At 40.4% G+C, this 16,255-nt stretch overlaps 1 protein-coding gene across 3 annotated transcripts in view; it reads right to left on the reverse strand.

Moving 5' to 3' along the window:
* ARHGAP15 (Rho GTPase activating protein 15) overlaps nt 1-16,255 on the reverse strand; it is a 621,340-nt gene that overhangs the window by 47,307 nt on the left and 557,778 nt on the right. For all 3 annotated transcript variants that reach the window (XM_019925524.3, XM_019925523.2, XM_073807741.1), the window contains exon 13: nt 11,565-11,670. In XM_019925524.3, coding sequence (XP_019781083.2) covers nt 11,565-11,670 — 106 coding nt within the window. The remainder of the gene's footprint in view (nt 1-11,564; nt 11,671-16,255) is intronic.

The raw sequence follows: 16,255 nt of genomic DNA on the forward strand, positions 1-16,255 counted from the left end.
AGCTACTTTAAAAATTTTGGTGTCCTGAAGCAGGAGCTATTTGTAAATGCTGCCGTGTGGCCTCCTCTTTTCCAGTCCTGAGATGCTCTTTTGTTCATGGTGTGACGAGGATGCAGGGAGCCAATTTGATTTAACTAAATAATACACAAATGCCAGGAATACTTTCATATCTCGTGTACAGACCAGAATAAATTACTCTGATGGAATGTTTTGTTTTCTTTTCAGGGAACAACCCCGCAGATTACAAGGAGCTAGGCTGACAAGGAGTGGCTAAGAAACACTATTAAATGTCACCTATTTTAATGTAGGGCTAAATGACGGAGGATTTCACTCGGGTTCAAAAGACAGAGGCCTGGAGAGGAAGTTGACAGGCAGACAGCAGTGAGAAATTAGCCTTGTCCTGGAATTCTTATGGGCAGTGGGGAGAAAAATAAGTCCAACAAGAAATGAAAATAAGGGAACTAGTTCTCAGAATTAAAGGTGAACCGAAAGGAACTGGCAGCTGTCTGGACATGCCAGCCAGAGGGGCCACGGTATCTGATACACGTGACAGACCAAGAGACAACTGCAAAGCTCCCCAAACAACTCGCCTGAAGGGCTTGCCAGGAAGCCAGATGCTGCTTCTGGAAGAATATCTTCCGTGGTTGGGCATCTGGGTTCAGTGCTTTCCATTTGAGGAGGAGAAAGAAGGTGGTAAAAGACAGCACCATCACTGCCTTTTAAAAAAATGTGTTTTTTCTACACACACACACACACACACACACACACACACACACACACACACACACAAGCATTAATAAATATGGTCATGGAACTTGGTTTTAAAAAGGATCCCCCAAAATAAAACTTTTCCCAGTACTTTTTAGGTAGAAAGCAAGCTGTTAGAGGGAGAGAGAGAGACAGAGAGACAGAGATAGAAGGACAGACACCAAGAAACCCCTTATTTAAATATGTCACTATACTAATTAGGTTATTTTATTTAAAAGATTGGGATTATAGCTGATGTTCAATTTAAAAAGTTATTCAAGTGATGGGCCTGTGCCTCTATCACAGTTGGCTTCTCATTCTCCCTCTTTCTTCCCTGGAAACAATCGAGTATTGGTGTTGGCAAGGAAGCAGAGTGTGGTCTAGTGGACTGGAAATCAGGTGACCTGAGGTCTGGTTGATTTTTTTCCCCCTTCCACTTTGAAGTTATGTGTCTCTGCTCCATAAAACAGGAGAACCAAATTACTTTATACACTTTTTTTTTTTTTTTTTTTTTTTGCCTCTCACTGTTGTGGCCTCTCCCATTGCGGAGCACAGGCTCCGGACGCGCAGGCTCAGCGGCCATGGCTCATGGGCCCAGCCGCTCCGCAGCATGCGGGATCTTCCTGGACCGGGGCACGAACCCGCGTCCCCTGCATCGGCAGGCGGACTCGCAACCACTGCGCCACCAGGGAAGCCCTCTTTATACACTTAATAGCACAGGTCAAGTTTTTGTAATCGTAATTTTTTTCCTTGACCTGATGCTAAATAATTCAAGGTAGTAGGAAGTCAATATTGGATCTGGAACAAAAGATGGACAGGGAGGTTGGCTGATATGATAGGAGACAGGAGTGATAGAGATTCTTTAATTTAGTAGTAAGAGTACTCACAGAAGGTATAGAACTAAGTTTTGAAATTCCAAGATCTCTTACAAATCCAAGATGATCAAGAAATCAGAAGAAATGGCAATCCCACCCTGGGCTGCACTAATTGATCTAAAGGGCTCCAACACTGGTCTGTGGTCACAGATTCCCTGACCAAGACTCACTCAGCAAGGTCAGCTTCCCTTAGCTCCCATTCATCATTATACTCCAGGCCTCCTAACTTGCAGTCTTAGTGATAATATTGCCTCTTTTACAATTAAAACTGCTCTTCTCTTCATCACGATGAAAAGATAAATATCAGGTGAGGAGAGAGAAACTTGAGAAAAACAATTTACTTAACAATAACCTCAAAATGGAATATTCCCTAGTGCTAGTCTGAAGTATATCAAGTTTCCAAGATTACAAGCTTAAGAAGTTGATCTTAATTGGAACCACCAATGGCTATTAGATGTTCATCTTCTCTTCAATGAGTTCATGTGATTCCATTTGTTCAGCAAAGACCATTGAGTATCTATAACATGTGGAACACTGTATTAGGCTCTGGGGATATAGCAAGAATCAAAATGATACAAATTCCTGCCCTCCTGGAGCCCAAGCACTAACGGTAGAAGGGACCAGGTCATAATTTCCAACTTTATCAATGTTTCCAGGACCTGACTATACTAAAGAACAAATTTTCTTTCTTCTGGATTACTATATATTCATTCCTATGGCTTTTCAGAAGCCAAAGGATGAATGTTAGAATAGGACATCACATCACTAGAAATTCTGCCCAATGTCCCATTACCATAAGAATTTTCTAGGTCTTGTGGAAGCAATAGTTTTAACCACAAAATATAATACCTCTGGTCTCACCACGTTTTCTATTACCAGGCATGCTAGTCTCAGACCCCTTTCCCAGTATCCCTTCCTCTGGCCACTTCTTCAATGGGGACACTCTCAGGAGTCTGTCCTCAACTCTCTTCTTTTTTTTTTTTTGCGGTACGCGGGCCTCTCACTGTTGTGGCCCCTCCCATTGCGGAGCACAGGCTCCGGACGCGCAGGCTCAGCGGCCATGGCTCACGGGCCTAGCTGCTCCGCGGCATGTGGTGTCTTCCCGGACCGGGGCACGAACCTGCGTCCCCTGCATCGGCAGGCAGACTCTCAACCACTGTGCCACCAGGGAAGCCCTCAACTCTCTTCTAGGTTCACACCTTCCCTTGGGTTTATTCATGACCTCACCCCAAGGCCATCTTTAAACTGATGACTCCCAAATTCATACCTAGATTCCAATCAACTTTCCTGCATTCCCAACATATGTTTCTTATTCTCTAATGGAATATGAGCAATGACCAAATCACATCATGTCCAGAAAATTTCAACTTCTTTTATGTCTCCAATTTTCTCCTTTTGCTCTGTTTGAGTTAAGGGTATCACCATTCAGCTAGTTCAAAACCTGGGTGCCATCTTGGAACCTTCCTTCCTCTTAACCTCTTACATGCACTCAGTGAGCGTGTTCTATTGAATCGACCTTCTCCATGCCTCTTGTATCCATTCCTTTCCCCCACCCCACACTCCCTTACTATGGGATCTCTGACTTAGACATTATACCAGCCTCTTAACTGGTTCCACTACCTCTAGCGTTGCCCTCCTTATAAACACAAATCACATCACCTCATCTGCCTGCTTCAGACCTTTCAGTGATTTACCTAACATCCACAGAATGAATTTCAAACTCCTTAAGCAAAGCATATGATGTTCATCACAATTTAGCTCTAGTTTACTACATTCTGGGCTTATGTCCTGTCACCTCTTTCATGTTTCCTAATTCATCATTCCAGAGGAGTCAGCATGTCTTTACCACACTGTGGTTCTCCTTCTTCCTGCCTCTTTATACACAGTCTTCCCTCTGCCTGTAGCAGGCCTTTGTCTGCCAAACTGACCTCCTTAAAGATAGCCATGTCTTCTCCTCTGGGAGGCATTCTTTGGTTTCTCTAGGCTAAATTTCAGCTCCTGCTTGGTGCTCTCATACTGTCTTGTGATATCTCACCACATTTATTATAATTGTTTATTAATTTATCTACCCCGGGAAACTATAGGATAAGGGAGGGTAGGAATCTTTTTTATGCCTCTGGTATCTGGGTGAAAGGTCAGTAAACTGTTTCTGTAAAGGGCTGGATAATAAATATTTTTGTGCAACTTGTTACAGCTATTTAATTCTTGCCACTGTAGCATGAAAGCAGCCATTGGCAATACATAAACATATAGGTGTGCGTGTGTGTTTCCCAATAAAACTTTGTTGATAAAAGTAGGCAGCAGGCTGGATGTGGCCCATGGCCATAGGTTGCCAACCTCTGATCTGGTCCAGTGCCTGGAGTACAGTAGGCACTCATTTAAGACTTCCTAAAGGAATGGGTGGATAGGACTTCACAGTTAACAAATATTTTCTCAAGTGTGAATTTATTTGACCCATTTCACATATAAGCAAAAGGGAGGGTTAGAGACATTAAAGCTTTTCCTAATGTTGTACAGTTTGTAAGGGCTGAGGTTGGGACTTGAGCCTATGTCTTCTGATTCCAAATCCTTGGTTCTTTCCATTAGGTGAAAGGCCAAGATTCACAGTGGAGAAGGGTGAGGCAAATTAAAAAATTTACCTCTTATGAGGGAAATACCCCCATAAGGTGAGCCACCGCTAACAATAGAGAAGACAGTGATAAATGGTCAGTAGCCATTTTAAGTTTTGTTTTGTTTTTTATTATTCAGTGGTTAACTGTTAACATTCAAATGTTAAATCAAAAGATCTAAAGTAATTTCACTCCCATCTTAAAAACCTTATCTCCCAAAGCCTTCCTCTAGAACAAGGATCCACCACTGGAAGGATCATTGAACTTAGTCCCCAGCTCACAAACCTTATAAATCCCATGCCAAGATGTCTCCTAAGTAGATGACATTTTAATGATTACTACAGGGAGTTGGGAACTATTGCTTCATCCTCACTATCAGAGTAATTAATTTTCTTAACTACAGGCCAAATTCTGCCACAGGAGTCCAGTTGAGAAATTTCAGGCCCATAGGAAGTACATTAGCTCTTCAAAGTGATTAGGGTGCCATTTCAAATACACAAGCAAAGGAGCTATTAGGCTTCTGGCTTATTTCAAACAACTTGCAGCCCCTGTTTCTCAGGGAAAAAAAAAAAAAGAAAGAAAGAGAAAAAGGGAAAATAACAATTTGCTAAGGTTCTTTATTTTCCAGTAAAAACACCCATGGCCTGCAAGTCATTGGATATCAGGTATTGTGGCTGGGTGAGAGACCAAAGTGTACAGAAAAAGGGTGGAATGCCAGAAGGCAGCACAGAAAAACACAGCCTGCTCCAAAGCACCCCAGAGCTGAGCCTTCAGAGGCCTGACGGGAGGCAGAGCCTCACCAGCCATTGCTCTTGACCAGAGAGAAGGGTGCGGGCTCATGGGCTTTCCAGTCCCTCTCTGGCCATGTCTCACCCCCCTCCCCACAAAATATCAGAAACGCTCACAATGCCATTTTAAAGACAGAGCGGATGAATTATTTCCTCACCATTGTTTCCTCATACAACCCCTATATTTCTAAGTCATCATCATTTGAGTTGCCTCTGACATGCTTTTGTAGAGTATTTATTTAACATCCATGAAGACCACAGAGAAGCTTTAAATATCGGTTTACTCTCACAAAATAGCCACAGCTCAACAGTTTCGCCTTTCAATGAGGCATTCAACTGGCATGCTTCCATGAGACTTGTCTATTCACCTTGGAATTCTATGAACAGCTGGACGATTTTCTTAGTGTCAGTGCTCTCCTTTCAGCTTATTTTACAAAGTGCAAGTCTCCTATAAGAATGTTTATTTGCATCTAAACTCTGCAGCAAATATATTCTTCCAAGGCTATTTTTGAAAATCAACGAACGACATTATTTTATGTCACCTCTAAAAGCCACCCATCTCTAAGACATTTTGACTTTCTCTGGACAATATATACCTATGTGGGAATTGAATGTTCTTTTATATCCTCCCCCCACCCACCATCAAACATTTGAGATTGTTTTGGCTTCCAAAACGCATGCCACAAAGTAAATCTGGATAACAAGTTCAATTTAGCTGGGGGAAAAATATTTTTGTATTTATCTTCTAAGTTTTCTGTAATTCTCATGTATTACTTTTATCCCGGAAATAAAAATGTGAGAAAAGACTTCAGCAATAGCTAGGACAGCTTACTTATAGGAACGGCAACAGGAATTCTAGAACTTGAAAAGGTCAGTGTCCATTCTAGGTGGATATGTAGCTGATAAAATTCTAGGAGTGTTTACACTGGGGATTTGAGGCATAGGGTAAGGCCCTACCAGCTCCAAATTATCTCACTTACCAGGCTTCCACGTGGCCAGTGAGCTGTTCTGCCTGGTAGGAAATTCTCACTGTGAGAACCATTCTGATAAGTTAGACAACAAGAAGAGAACCGTCCCTAGGAAACTGCTGTGATGGGAGGCTCTGGGCAGGAAGCAGAGGAGGACCTGTGTCCTTCTCCAGTGTTCCCACGCCTGCCTAGAAGTCAAGCGGACCAGACTTTCTTATCAGCAAGCTACAACTCTGAAGGTGAAAATAGTTGGATTTGAGAACACGGGACAAGATTCAGATCAGGTTGATGGAGAGCTGGCGACAGTACAGAATTGGGCAGGGGAATTCACACAGGGACTGGGCAACACATGGAGGCGTCACGTGGTTTGTCAAACATGTGAAAACAGCCTCACTGGGACTAGGGGAAACTGGCTGAGTCAGGCCAGTATAGAAACTCAGGTTTTGGCAAAAGATTCTGTGGTGGGGTAAAGAATTTTCTGGAAGCCAGGAAATTTGGCAACCCAGCCTCTGCAATTCTTCCTATATTTATTTCATTCGAAATAATTTTATATTTCTCTCACTATAAAAATAATACATGCTGATGTCTGATGCTTAACTAGAACCAACTATGTGCTAGGTATTGTGCTAGACTCCTTAAAAGGATAATTCCTTTACTCCTCACCACAGAAATAGGTCCTATTGTGATCCCTGTTTTGCAGATGAGAAGAAGGAAGCTTAGAGCTAGGTCAGTTCTAAGTTACATGCCCAGTAAGTGGCAGGGCCAAGGCTCACATTCAATTCTGCTTAACTCCAAAGCCTGTTCTCTTTACCTGTTCTCTTAACCTCAATATCTCTTTCTATCCCATTGTTAGGAGAGAAAAAGAAACACACAAAGAAAAAAAAAACTTTCGGGCTTCCCTGGTGGCACAGTGGTTGAGAATCTGCCTACCAATGCAGGGGACGTGGGTTCGAGCCTTGTTCCGGGAAGATCCCACATGCCGCAGAGCAACTGGGCCCGTGAGCCACAATTACTGAGCCTGCGCTCCGCAGAGAACAAGAGAGGCAGCGGTAGTGAGAGGCCCGCGCACCGCGATGAAGAGTGGCCCCCGCTTGCCACAACTAGAGAAAGCCCTCGCACAGAAACGAAGACCCAACACAGCCATAAATAAATAAATTAATTTAAAAAAAAAAACTTTCATTGTTCAACAACTCTAAGAAATATTAACATCTCAGCAAATAGCTTTACAGTCTTTTCTAGATGCACAACTTTCCCACATATTTATACTCTCCTTAAATATATAAAATATTGTATCCCTGACTTTATTTAACTTAATACAAGCATTTCCCTAATTAAGAAAACAATTAGCTGTGAACCACATTTTATGAAGCCGATATGATGTACCATGTTCTATAAAACCTTCCCCTATCACTGAACACTTAGGTTGTTTCCAAGTTTCTACCAGTGAAAACAGTAAAATTTTATCTGCATAAAGTGGCCTCATCCCCCAGCATTACCTAGGATAGGGTCCTAGCAATTAAGATGATTGGCTCAAAAGGCATGAAGATTGGAAAGGTTTTCATTCTTGAGCTATATTACATATGTGGCTTCATACCATGCTGGTTGGAACATCCCCACCAGCAGATCTAGAGGGCTTGATTCAATTCACACCTGACAAAATGGGGTTTACTTTATTTCATTAGTCTTCTATACCCTCATCTTAATCTTCCTCTTTCCCCTGTCTGCATTTCAAAACAGAGAAAAAAGTGCACCCTTCTAAACACTATCTCCTTTTGCTTTTTAACTTGCTACCAGAGGAACTATTTTTACAATTACTCAGCACTGAAACCGCAGACTTATTCCCATGGCTGACTGGATAAGGGGGATAAAGAAATGAGAGAAATAAAAATTGTATGGAATTTTCCTTTGAAAAGTCTCAGGATTTGGACCATTGCTTTCCATTTTATGTTCATCACTCCAAACCAACTACAACTCCCATGTGGCCTCTTAGGTTTTTTTCCTCCTTCTATCTCGTTCACCCTGCACTCTATTGTCAGAATACTCTTTCATAAACACAGAGCACATCATGCAAATGTCCAGCAGATAAAGTCTCAATGGTCCTCTATTTCTTATATAACCTCTTTGCCTGGCTCTCAACGTCCAACCGCTACCCATCAGCAAGCAACCCTTATCTTTCTAGGTCTTCCTTCCCATTAACTTCATCTTCACTTTGCCTGCCTGCCTTTCCAAAGAAGCAGGCTGAAGGAACATGCATTCGACACTTATATTTTAACAGAGATAGAACTTGCCATTTATATGATGATTCAGAGCTGTCACAGGACCTTCCAGTGCTTATCACTGTAATGTCAATTGGTGAAAGTGCCTATTAATAAAGGTTTCTGGCTGATGGCATTTTGCGATGATAGTGTATTCTGAATTCCTGGTCTGAATCTATCACAGCAGAAGCACATACTTCACCTTGAGTTTGATCGAGAATGAGGACTCTGGACTCTGAGACTATTCAGTCTGTGCAGCTATTGTGTAATCTTATGCTTAATATAATCACAATCCTTTAAAAATTCTGGCTTTTGTGGACAGCACTTGCATCCACCTTCTAGCCCAACTGTGCTGTATTAAGCTTTCTCAGCTGGTAGTTGCTCTGCTTTCAAGGGAATGTTTAACTCAGAGCTTTGCAAAAATGGACTTCTATTCTGTTGGCTACAGAGTACAACGCAGGTCAAGTGGAATTTTTGGCCCTTCATTACATTCCCTGACCCTTACTAAACAAACTTCAAAATATATATATATTTGCAGCAATTTGGAATAAACACTACATACAAGTGTTGATGGTAGATTTTCTGAAGAACTACCAAATGCATCAAGACTAAGGAAAACATTCTAATGATTCTTTCAAAGATGAATACATTTAAATTCTCGTTAAACAATCTTCTTATTTAGCCTTCTCAGGCTTTGATGACATGCCACGATTGGCTGTTTATCAAAAACTTAACAAGAAATGCTTAACAAGATATAATCATGTGCACACACTTCTGCATAATTAAACCCCGTTTATAAATCATTGCAGGGTGGAATATGGTCACACCACTCAAGAAAGGCGGGTGGCTAGCAAATAACACTTTTTTCTCCATCTGTAATGAAAAATCTTATCATGTGAATGCTGTGAAGGTGACATAATCATCTGATCTTAAATCTTAGTTAAAAACATCTATTTCCATCTCAACTGAAAGTTCTAACAAAATTAGGAAATTAATTTAGATATAAGAAACATGATCAGGCACTAATTGTTAATACTGGGATTGTTGGCATGAAGGTGGAAGATTCTCATCCTTTGAAGGTTTTTAATTGGATAGATTCTCATCTGTGTGTGTTTTTTTCAAAGTAGGATTTAGCTGATTCTCAGTTTCTTCATTTTATAGCTGTTCTTTCAGTTGGAAAAAAAAAAGGAATAATTGAGATTGAGTAATGGATATTTCTCTAGATCTCTGAGACTAGGTATTGCACAGCATTAAAGAGTACACTTTTCCATTTGTTTTACGACTTTGTCCAGTTAAAGTTACTGAGATAAGCACTCCAGTATTTACTTGTAAATTGAAACCCCGTTCATGGTGGGTCTGGATCCTAAGGGAAAAGAATTAACATTTGAGGAATGCTTACCTTGTGCCAGGCTTTTTATATGCATTATCTCATTTAATTCTCATAACCACAAGATACGGTTGATATTATTTAATCTGATTTTATGTGCTTGAGATCATGAAGGGAGTATAAAGTATAGAACAAGAATTTGACTCTAGCTTTCTCTCTTTATTTTTTTGAAGCCCAAGATCCTTTCACTTAACCACACTGGGTTTCCCACTGAAGCCAGTAATGTGGAGGTGACAAAAAGGGGCATTCTAACAATAAGGGATGTTCTGAACTTTGACATAGGTTCCTCTGTGGGAGTAAAATAAGTAAGAAGCAAATACGATGAATTAGATTGAAACATGTTCAATCTAACGCAGTGCCCGGTGAAGTGAATTATGGACCATCCATACCATGGAGTACTATGCCATGAAATGGAAAGCTGTCCATGAGTTGCAAAACAGTAGAAGAACAATATGTGCAGAATGATATACTCTAATGCAATAAACAACCACACAGAGGTATGTATGTCCTTAGGAACAGGTCTGGAAGGGTAGATACAAAAATGTTAGTTGCTTCTGCTCAGCAGGCTAAGAGTGACTAGTAGGTAAATTTGACTTACATGCACGACAGTTGCTTAAATTTTGTGTGTGTGCAATTCTGCACATTACATTTACAATTAAAAATCATGTAGTGGATGAGTTGAATAAGCTGTAGGAATGACTCAACCTAAGGCATGGGTGATTAAAGAGATTTAATCTCACAAAAGCAAAACAGCCCAATCTATTTGAAACTGTCAGGCTTCAACATTACTATATGCATATGGTGAAAGCTACAACCTCATTACTTGTATTGCACTTTGCATTATCTGAAGAAGGTGTTAACAGAAGGCAAATGAGGAACAGTCATTTCAAACTTAACATGTCCAGAATGAAGTTCTCCAGTCGGCTCTTCCTATTCAGCCCGTTCCTCCTCCAGTTTTACCCATCTGTGCCGCACTACCATTTCTCCACTTGCCCAAACCCAAACCCTAACAGGCACACTCAATTTCTCCTTTCCCTTCCCCACTGCACCCCAACCATCAGCAAATACAATCTGATCCATCATCAAAATACCTCTTTAAGGCCTCCACTGAAGTCACCATTACTTCTTGCCTGGACTACTATGGTCTCCTCCGTATAGGTTTCCCTGCTTTCACTTTTGCAAATCATTCTCCACCTGTCAGCCAGGGTGATCTTGTATATCCCTCAATTTAGCACTCTTTATGGCTCTTCACTGTATTTAGAATGGAATTCCACTCTCTCACTGTGGCCCACGAGAACCTATGTGATCTTACACTGGTCCAACATCTATGACCTCGACTCCACCACCATGCCCCTTGTCCATTAGGCTCTAGCCCGCCTGGCCTGCTTTCTGCTTTGCAAATACATCAAGCTCTGTGCGGCCTCTGGGTCTTTACACTGTCTTTTTTTCTTCCAGAAATACTCTTCTTTTAGCTGTTTACATGGATGGCACCTTATCAATGTGAATCAGTGTCTTACAGACGAAGGAATTGGATATCAGAGAGTTTAAGTAACTTATTTGTGGTCATCACTCTTGGTATGTGGTGAGGCTAGGTTTTGAACTCATGTCTGAATCATTTCAGGCTCTTGCCATTATACTAAATAACAAAGTAAACCCAGCCCATCCCAGGGCTCTGGCTACAGTTCTGACAATCAATCAGCAAACATCTACTTGTTGAAAAGCCAGAAAAAAGAAAGTATTTTAAAAGTTCCTTTTGTAGGTTCCCCTTCCTACCTCTAGTACATTCCCCAGCTTCTGCAGGAAGACGCGGATCAGCTGGAGAGGGAAATCTGAGATTGATGCATTCGGAAACTCTTGTATTAGAGATTTGAAATTAAATATTGCTCATTTAGGAAATGAGACTGTGACAGAACAACCAGAAACTTTGCAACTTACTTAGTTAGGTGTCCAAAGAGGACTTTCATGGTGTCACGATTTGGTGGAGGGAGTTTTTGTACAAGAGACTTTATAGTTTCAATTCTTGTGTTATTGTCTTGCTTTTCTGGAAAAAAAAAAAGAAATTAAAAAGGAAGGTTAGAAAAGAATGATATTTCTTAGGTGCATGAGGGAATTTTCTTAGGAGAATTCTGGACTAAGTCTGAGCAACTTAAAAGTTCTAATTAGCAGCCAAAGGGAATAGTTATACTTGAAATCAGGATCATGAAGTTTCTTTATTTTGACTCTGAATTAGATCATGGGAAAATGAAAGCAGCAACAGTGTGGCTCTGACACGATCTTCTTATTAAGATCAGGTACTACATCCGTTTTCATAAATGCTTTACTATTTTACAAGTTGTGGCAGGGTAAATAATGGCCCTCCAAAGATGTCTCTGTCCTAATCTCTGGAACCTGTGAATGTTACCTTCCATGGAAAAAGGGACTTTGCAAATGTGATTAAATTAGGGATTCTGAGATGGGGAGATTATTCTGGATTATCTGGGAGGCCCAATGTAATCACAAAGGTGGCTAAGAGGGAAGCAGGAGGGTCAGAGTCAGAGAGAGAGGGGATATGACAATGAAAACGAAAGGAGATTTGGCTATGTGATAAAGGACCATGGGCCAAGGAGTAAAGAGAGCCTCTAAAAACCAGAAAAGCTGAGGGAAGAGAGCCTCCAGAAGGGACACAGGCCTGCCAGCACCTTGATTTTTGCCCAGTGAAACTGACTTCACACTTCTGGTCTTCAGGAACGTAAGATAATAAATTCTTATGGTTTGAAGCCACTGAGTTTGTGACAATTTGTTACAGCAACAATATAAAACAAACACACAAGGACATATATTCTCATTCAATTACCAACATTCTATTATTTTGCTTGATTTTGTGGAGAAGTAAAGAATTTTTAAAATTAGTTCTATGCTATCTTTCCTCCCTAATACATTTTGCTTTTGCTGTAAAACAAAAAAGTGCAAATAAATTTGAAAGCATAATACTTATTCATATACATTTTGTTTCATTTTTTAATTTGTATTTTTTATTGATTTTTAATTTTTTGGTCATATACATTTTAAAACAATAGGAAGTTGTTCAAAACTACATACCATATTGGTTGTTTTCCTTCATTTTGTTTCTTTTTGCCTTTCTGGGCATGGGTGGCATAAGAAGAACTGAGTTACTTAGTACACTAGAGAATTTATCTTACCATAGTTTTAACCAGGGCCCAGAATTATAATTACTTCTCAAACTTAAACTCCTTAGATACACTGACTCAGGTGCCTTTCCTTTCTATACGTTAACTTCTAGCACAGAGCTCCTGATGATTCTAAAGAGGCCACTGCTGGAAAAGATGATAGATAAGAGAATAATATGTAAGGCACCCACCCACGCAATATCCATTCTCTTCTTCTTTAGCTAGACAATCCCGCTGTTGAAGGGATGGCCACATCCTTCATCCTAGCTTCCTTGCTTGGCAGCTGGAATGACCGTATGACAGAGTCCAGCCAATGAGAAGGCAAAGTGTTATGTGGGACTTTCGGGGAGGCTGTGTGCAGGAGGCTAATTTATCTTTGTGGTCCTTTGGCCTTTCTGCTCCTCAGAATGTAGATGGCATGGTTGTACCATGAGATGACCTTGAGAACTGAGGCTATGCAGAGTGGGACACACAGTATAAAGAGCTTCCCTGAATCTGTGGAGCAGTCAGCCCAGTCCTGCACTGTTGGTCTCTGAGTTTCTTTAACATAATAAGTCCTTGTGTACTGAAGCCTTTGAAGGTGGGTCTCTAAACCAAACGTACTTCCTAATACAGTGTGCTTCCAAAAGCCCAGTTCGTAATCACCTGTTATTAGGTATATAAACTTTATACAGTGGGGCAAGAAAGAGTTAGTGTAGAAACTGGCAGGGTATTTTGTTTTCCTTTTTTTAAATACACTTTTGCAAAAGAAACTTTTTATAAGGAATTACAGGAAAATATCCTGCAGAAGATAGTATTTGGCCAAAGTAGGGTGGGGGCAGTCTTCCTAGTAGAACTCTGTTTGGAAGCGTTTCTTCTTCTTCCTGAAACCACAGAGGTCTATAAATAATGCCTCCCACAGTCTGAGCTTTCAAAACTGCACTTACTCTTAGAAGAGTTCCGGAATAATATGGATTGGACAACTGCAAATGAAAGAGACAAAGGGGAGAGAAAAAGAGAGAGAAAAACAGAAAAGCCGGTTGCAACATCACAGCAGACAGCAGATCTAATCTTTCTGCCAAAGGGTAGAAAGCCACCTTGTAGCTTAATGATGGTAAGACAATGTGATGCTTCACAGGACCAGTTGGAGCCTATAGGATATGAGAAACTCAGAAAAAGAAGGAAAACAAAGTCAATAAAGATGAGAGTGAAATTGGTACAGTACATTCAGGACAGAGCACTTAGGGATACTTGGATACCTTGTATCTAGCCATCTGAAGCTAATGCAACACACCAATGATCATATACATAAACAGGTACATATACATACATTTATATATTTATGAGATGGGTATATTCTGCATAGTTTGGCATGATGCTAGTAGTTGAATTTACCTAAGGATCTGCTGAACTACTTGATTCAAGCAATTAAGATGAAATTAGGAGAGGTGAGGGAGAGGAGGGAAAGGAAGGAGAGGACACCTTTCTAATTTCACTGAAGTCTCTGGCCATGGTTATGATTAGGTCAATGTCAGAGTCTCCAAAAAAGGGATCTGTTGACATTGAGGACTATAGGAGTAGTGGCCATAATCTAAGCCTGACAGACAATAAATGGAGAGTGGTCTAAATGGCTATATCCAGCAAACCTCAGTTTTAGGGAAATATACTCCAGTCTGGGTAGGTTTAAGAAAGGCTGGCGTTGCTTAACCGGAAATACTTGAATGTGCAAGGTCACTGCCATGGTGCCTGGGCAGGAATTAAAACTTTAGTTTGTCTGTTTAACCACTAGGTAAAAGAATTATGACCTTCCCTAGACAAAGTCCCTGTTCTATGTTCCATTGCACTTAGGACATTCTATGTAGATAACATTCTGCATGATATTTTCATGGCTTGAATGCTGTTCAATTTTTCCTATTAAACTGAGAATTTTCCCATAAACTGAGGCAGCTCTTATACTGGTATATAGTGGGTTAAATGAATAAAGAAAGAATTAGTGAACAAAGGAAAGACATGAACACAGATTGGAACAGACAGACCTTGGTTTGAATTCTGTAACAGCTTTTTATTAGCTGTGTGGTCTTGGACAAGTTTCTTATTTTCTTTGAAAAATGTCTGAGGCCAATTTTATGGATTGAACAAGATAGTATGTAATGAACCTAACGATGACTAGTAAAAAGTAGGTACCCCGTAAGTGTTCACCCCCGCCCCCCCGCCACCTTTTTTGAGGCCCATGCTGGGTATGGTTCACCTTTTATCTTCAGCAATGAGCATACTACCTGGTTGCAGTCAGCGTTCAAAATGTAGTTTCTAATACTTGAACTGAGTTGGTGCCAGTGGGTGACGGTACACTTGCTATGGTAGCCTGACATTTTACAACACACTAAATAACTTGTGGTGGGCAGAGAGACCGATGATCTGACTGATGAGCAGCTCAGTTCCATGCAAGAATTCTTATAAAAGTACATGGTGGTTCCCATATCTGCTTGTAAGAAACATCCTACACGAAGAATACTTTATAGAAACATTTTTCTCTCTTCCTCTGCTTTCACACATAATTGAGGAACTGGAATGAATGGTGGTATATACATATTTGTGGCTGGGTTACACTTAAGTAGTGGAGGGGGTACTGGACAATGGCTTAGAGAGGGCTGAAATATTATCAAGGAGGAGCAATTTATTGTTCTTACAACATAATCAGAACAAAATCTTTGAAAAGGTTATAGGAAAGCAGTGGTTTCCCCTTCAAATCAATACCATACCCACTCTTCCATAGCTTGTAAAATCAGGAAATAACACAAACACTTCTAAGTAGAGGAACATCTAAAAATACAATTGGATACATTAAAATCAAAATGACACCTTTTCTGATCTGGTTTATTGATGTGTCATATTAGGAGTTGGAATCAGCATACATAATACAGCAGTGGTTAATGAGCTAAGATTCAGACACAGTTTACTACAGATGTGTCAACTGTCTTCAACTGATTCAGCGAGCATCTGAAAGACAGCATTTTCTATTAATATTTCTCCTTCAGCATATGGTTTCTCATTCTTGTGAAGTATTGAGAGTTCCGAGAAGACTTTGAGATATCTCTGACTCTTTTACATTATGTCTAAAAGGGGGGAAATGAACCTTTTCTGCATGGAGAATTAGAGAACCTCTTAGGTAAACTGTATACTAAGAGACTTACACAAAATCTTGCCAGTAATTAAAAAAAACCTCCATGATTCCTTCCTTTTTCACTCACATTTGCTCCTACCTTCATTCCCTTATAATTTATTTTTGTATCTACTCTATGTTCTCTAATACGTCTGTTTTAGTTCCCACCCAGATCCCAATAGCCTCTCCAGTCTCTGAGCTGTGAACCCACATTGCATACAAAATCTTTCTGTAGTGCTTCATTCTTGCTACCCAATAGTAGCAAAAATGTCTATGTAAAAATATGCACAGTGTACATGTACATATTGAGATAGTAAACT

The sequence above is a fragment of the Tursiops truncatus genome, chromosome 7 (assembly GCF_011762595.2).
Source record: "Tursiops truncatus isolate mTurTru1 chromosome 7, mTurTru1.mat.Y, whole genome shotgun sequence".
Classification (NCBI taxonomy): domain Eukaryota; kingdom Metazoa; phylum Chordata; class Mammalia; order Artiodactyla; family Delphinidae; genus Tursiops; species Tursiops truncatus.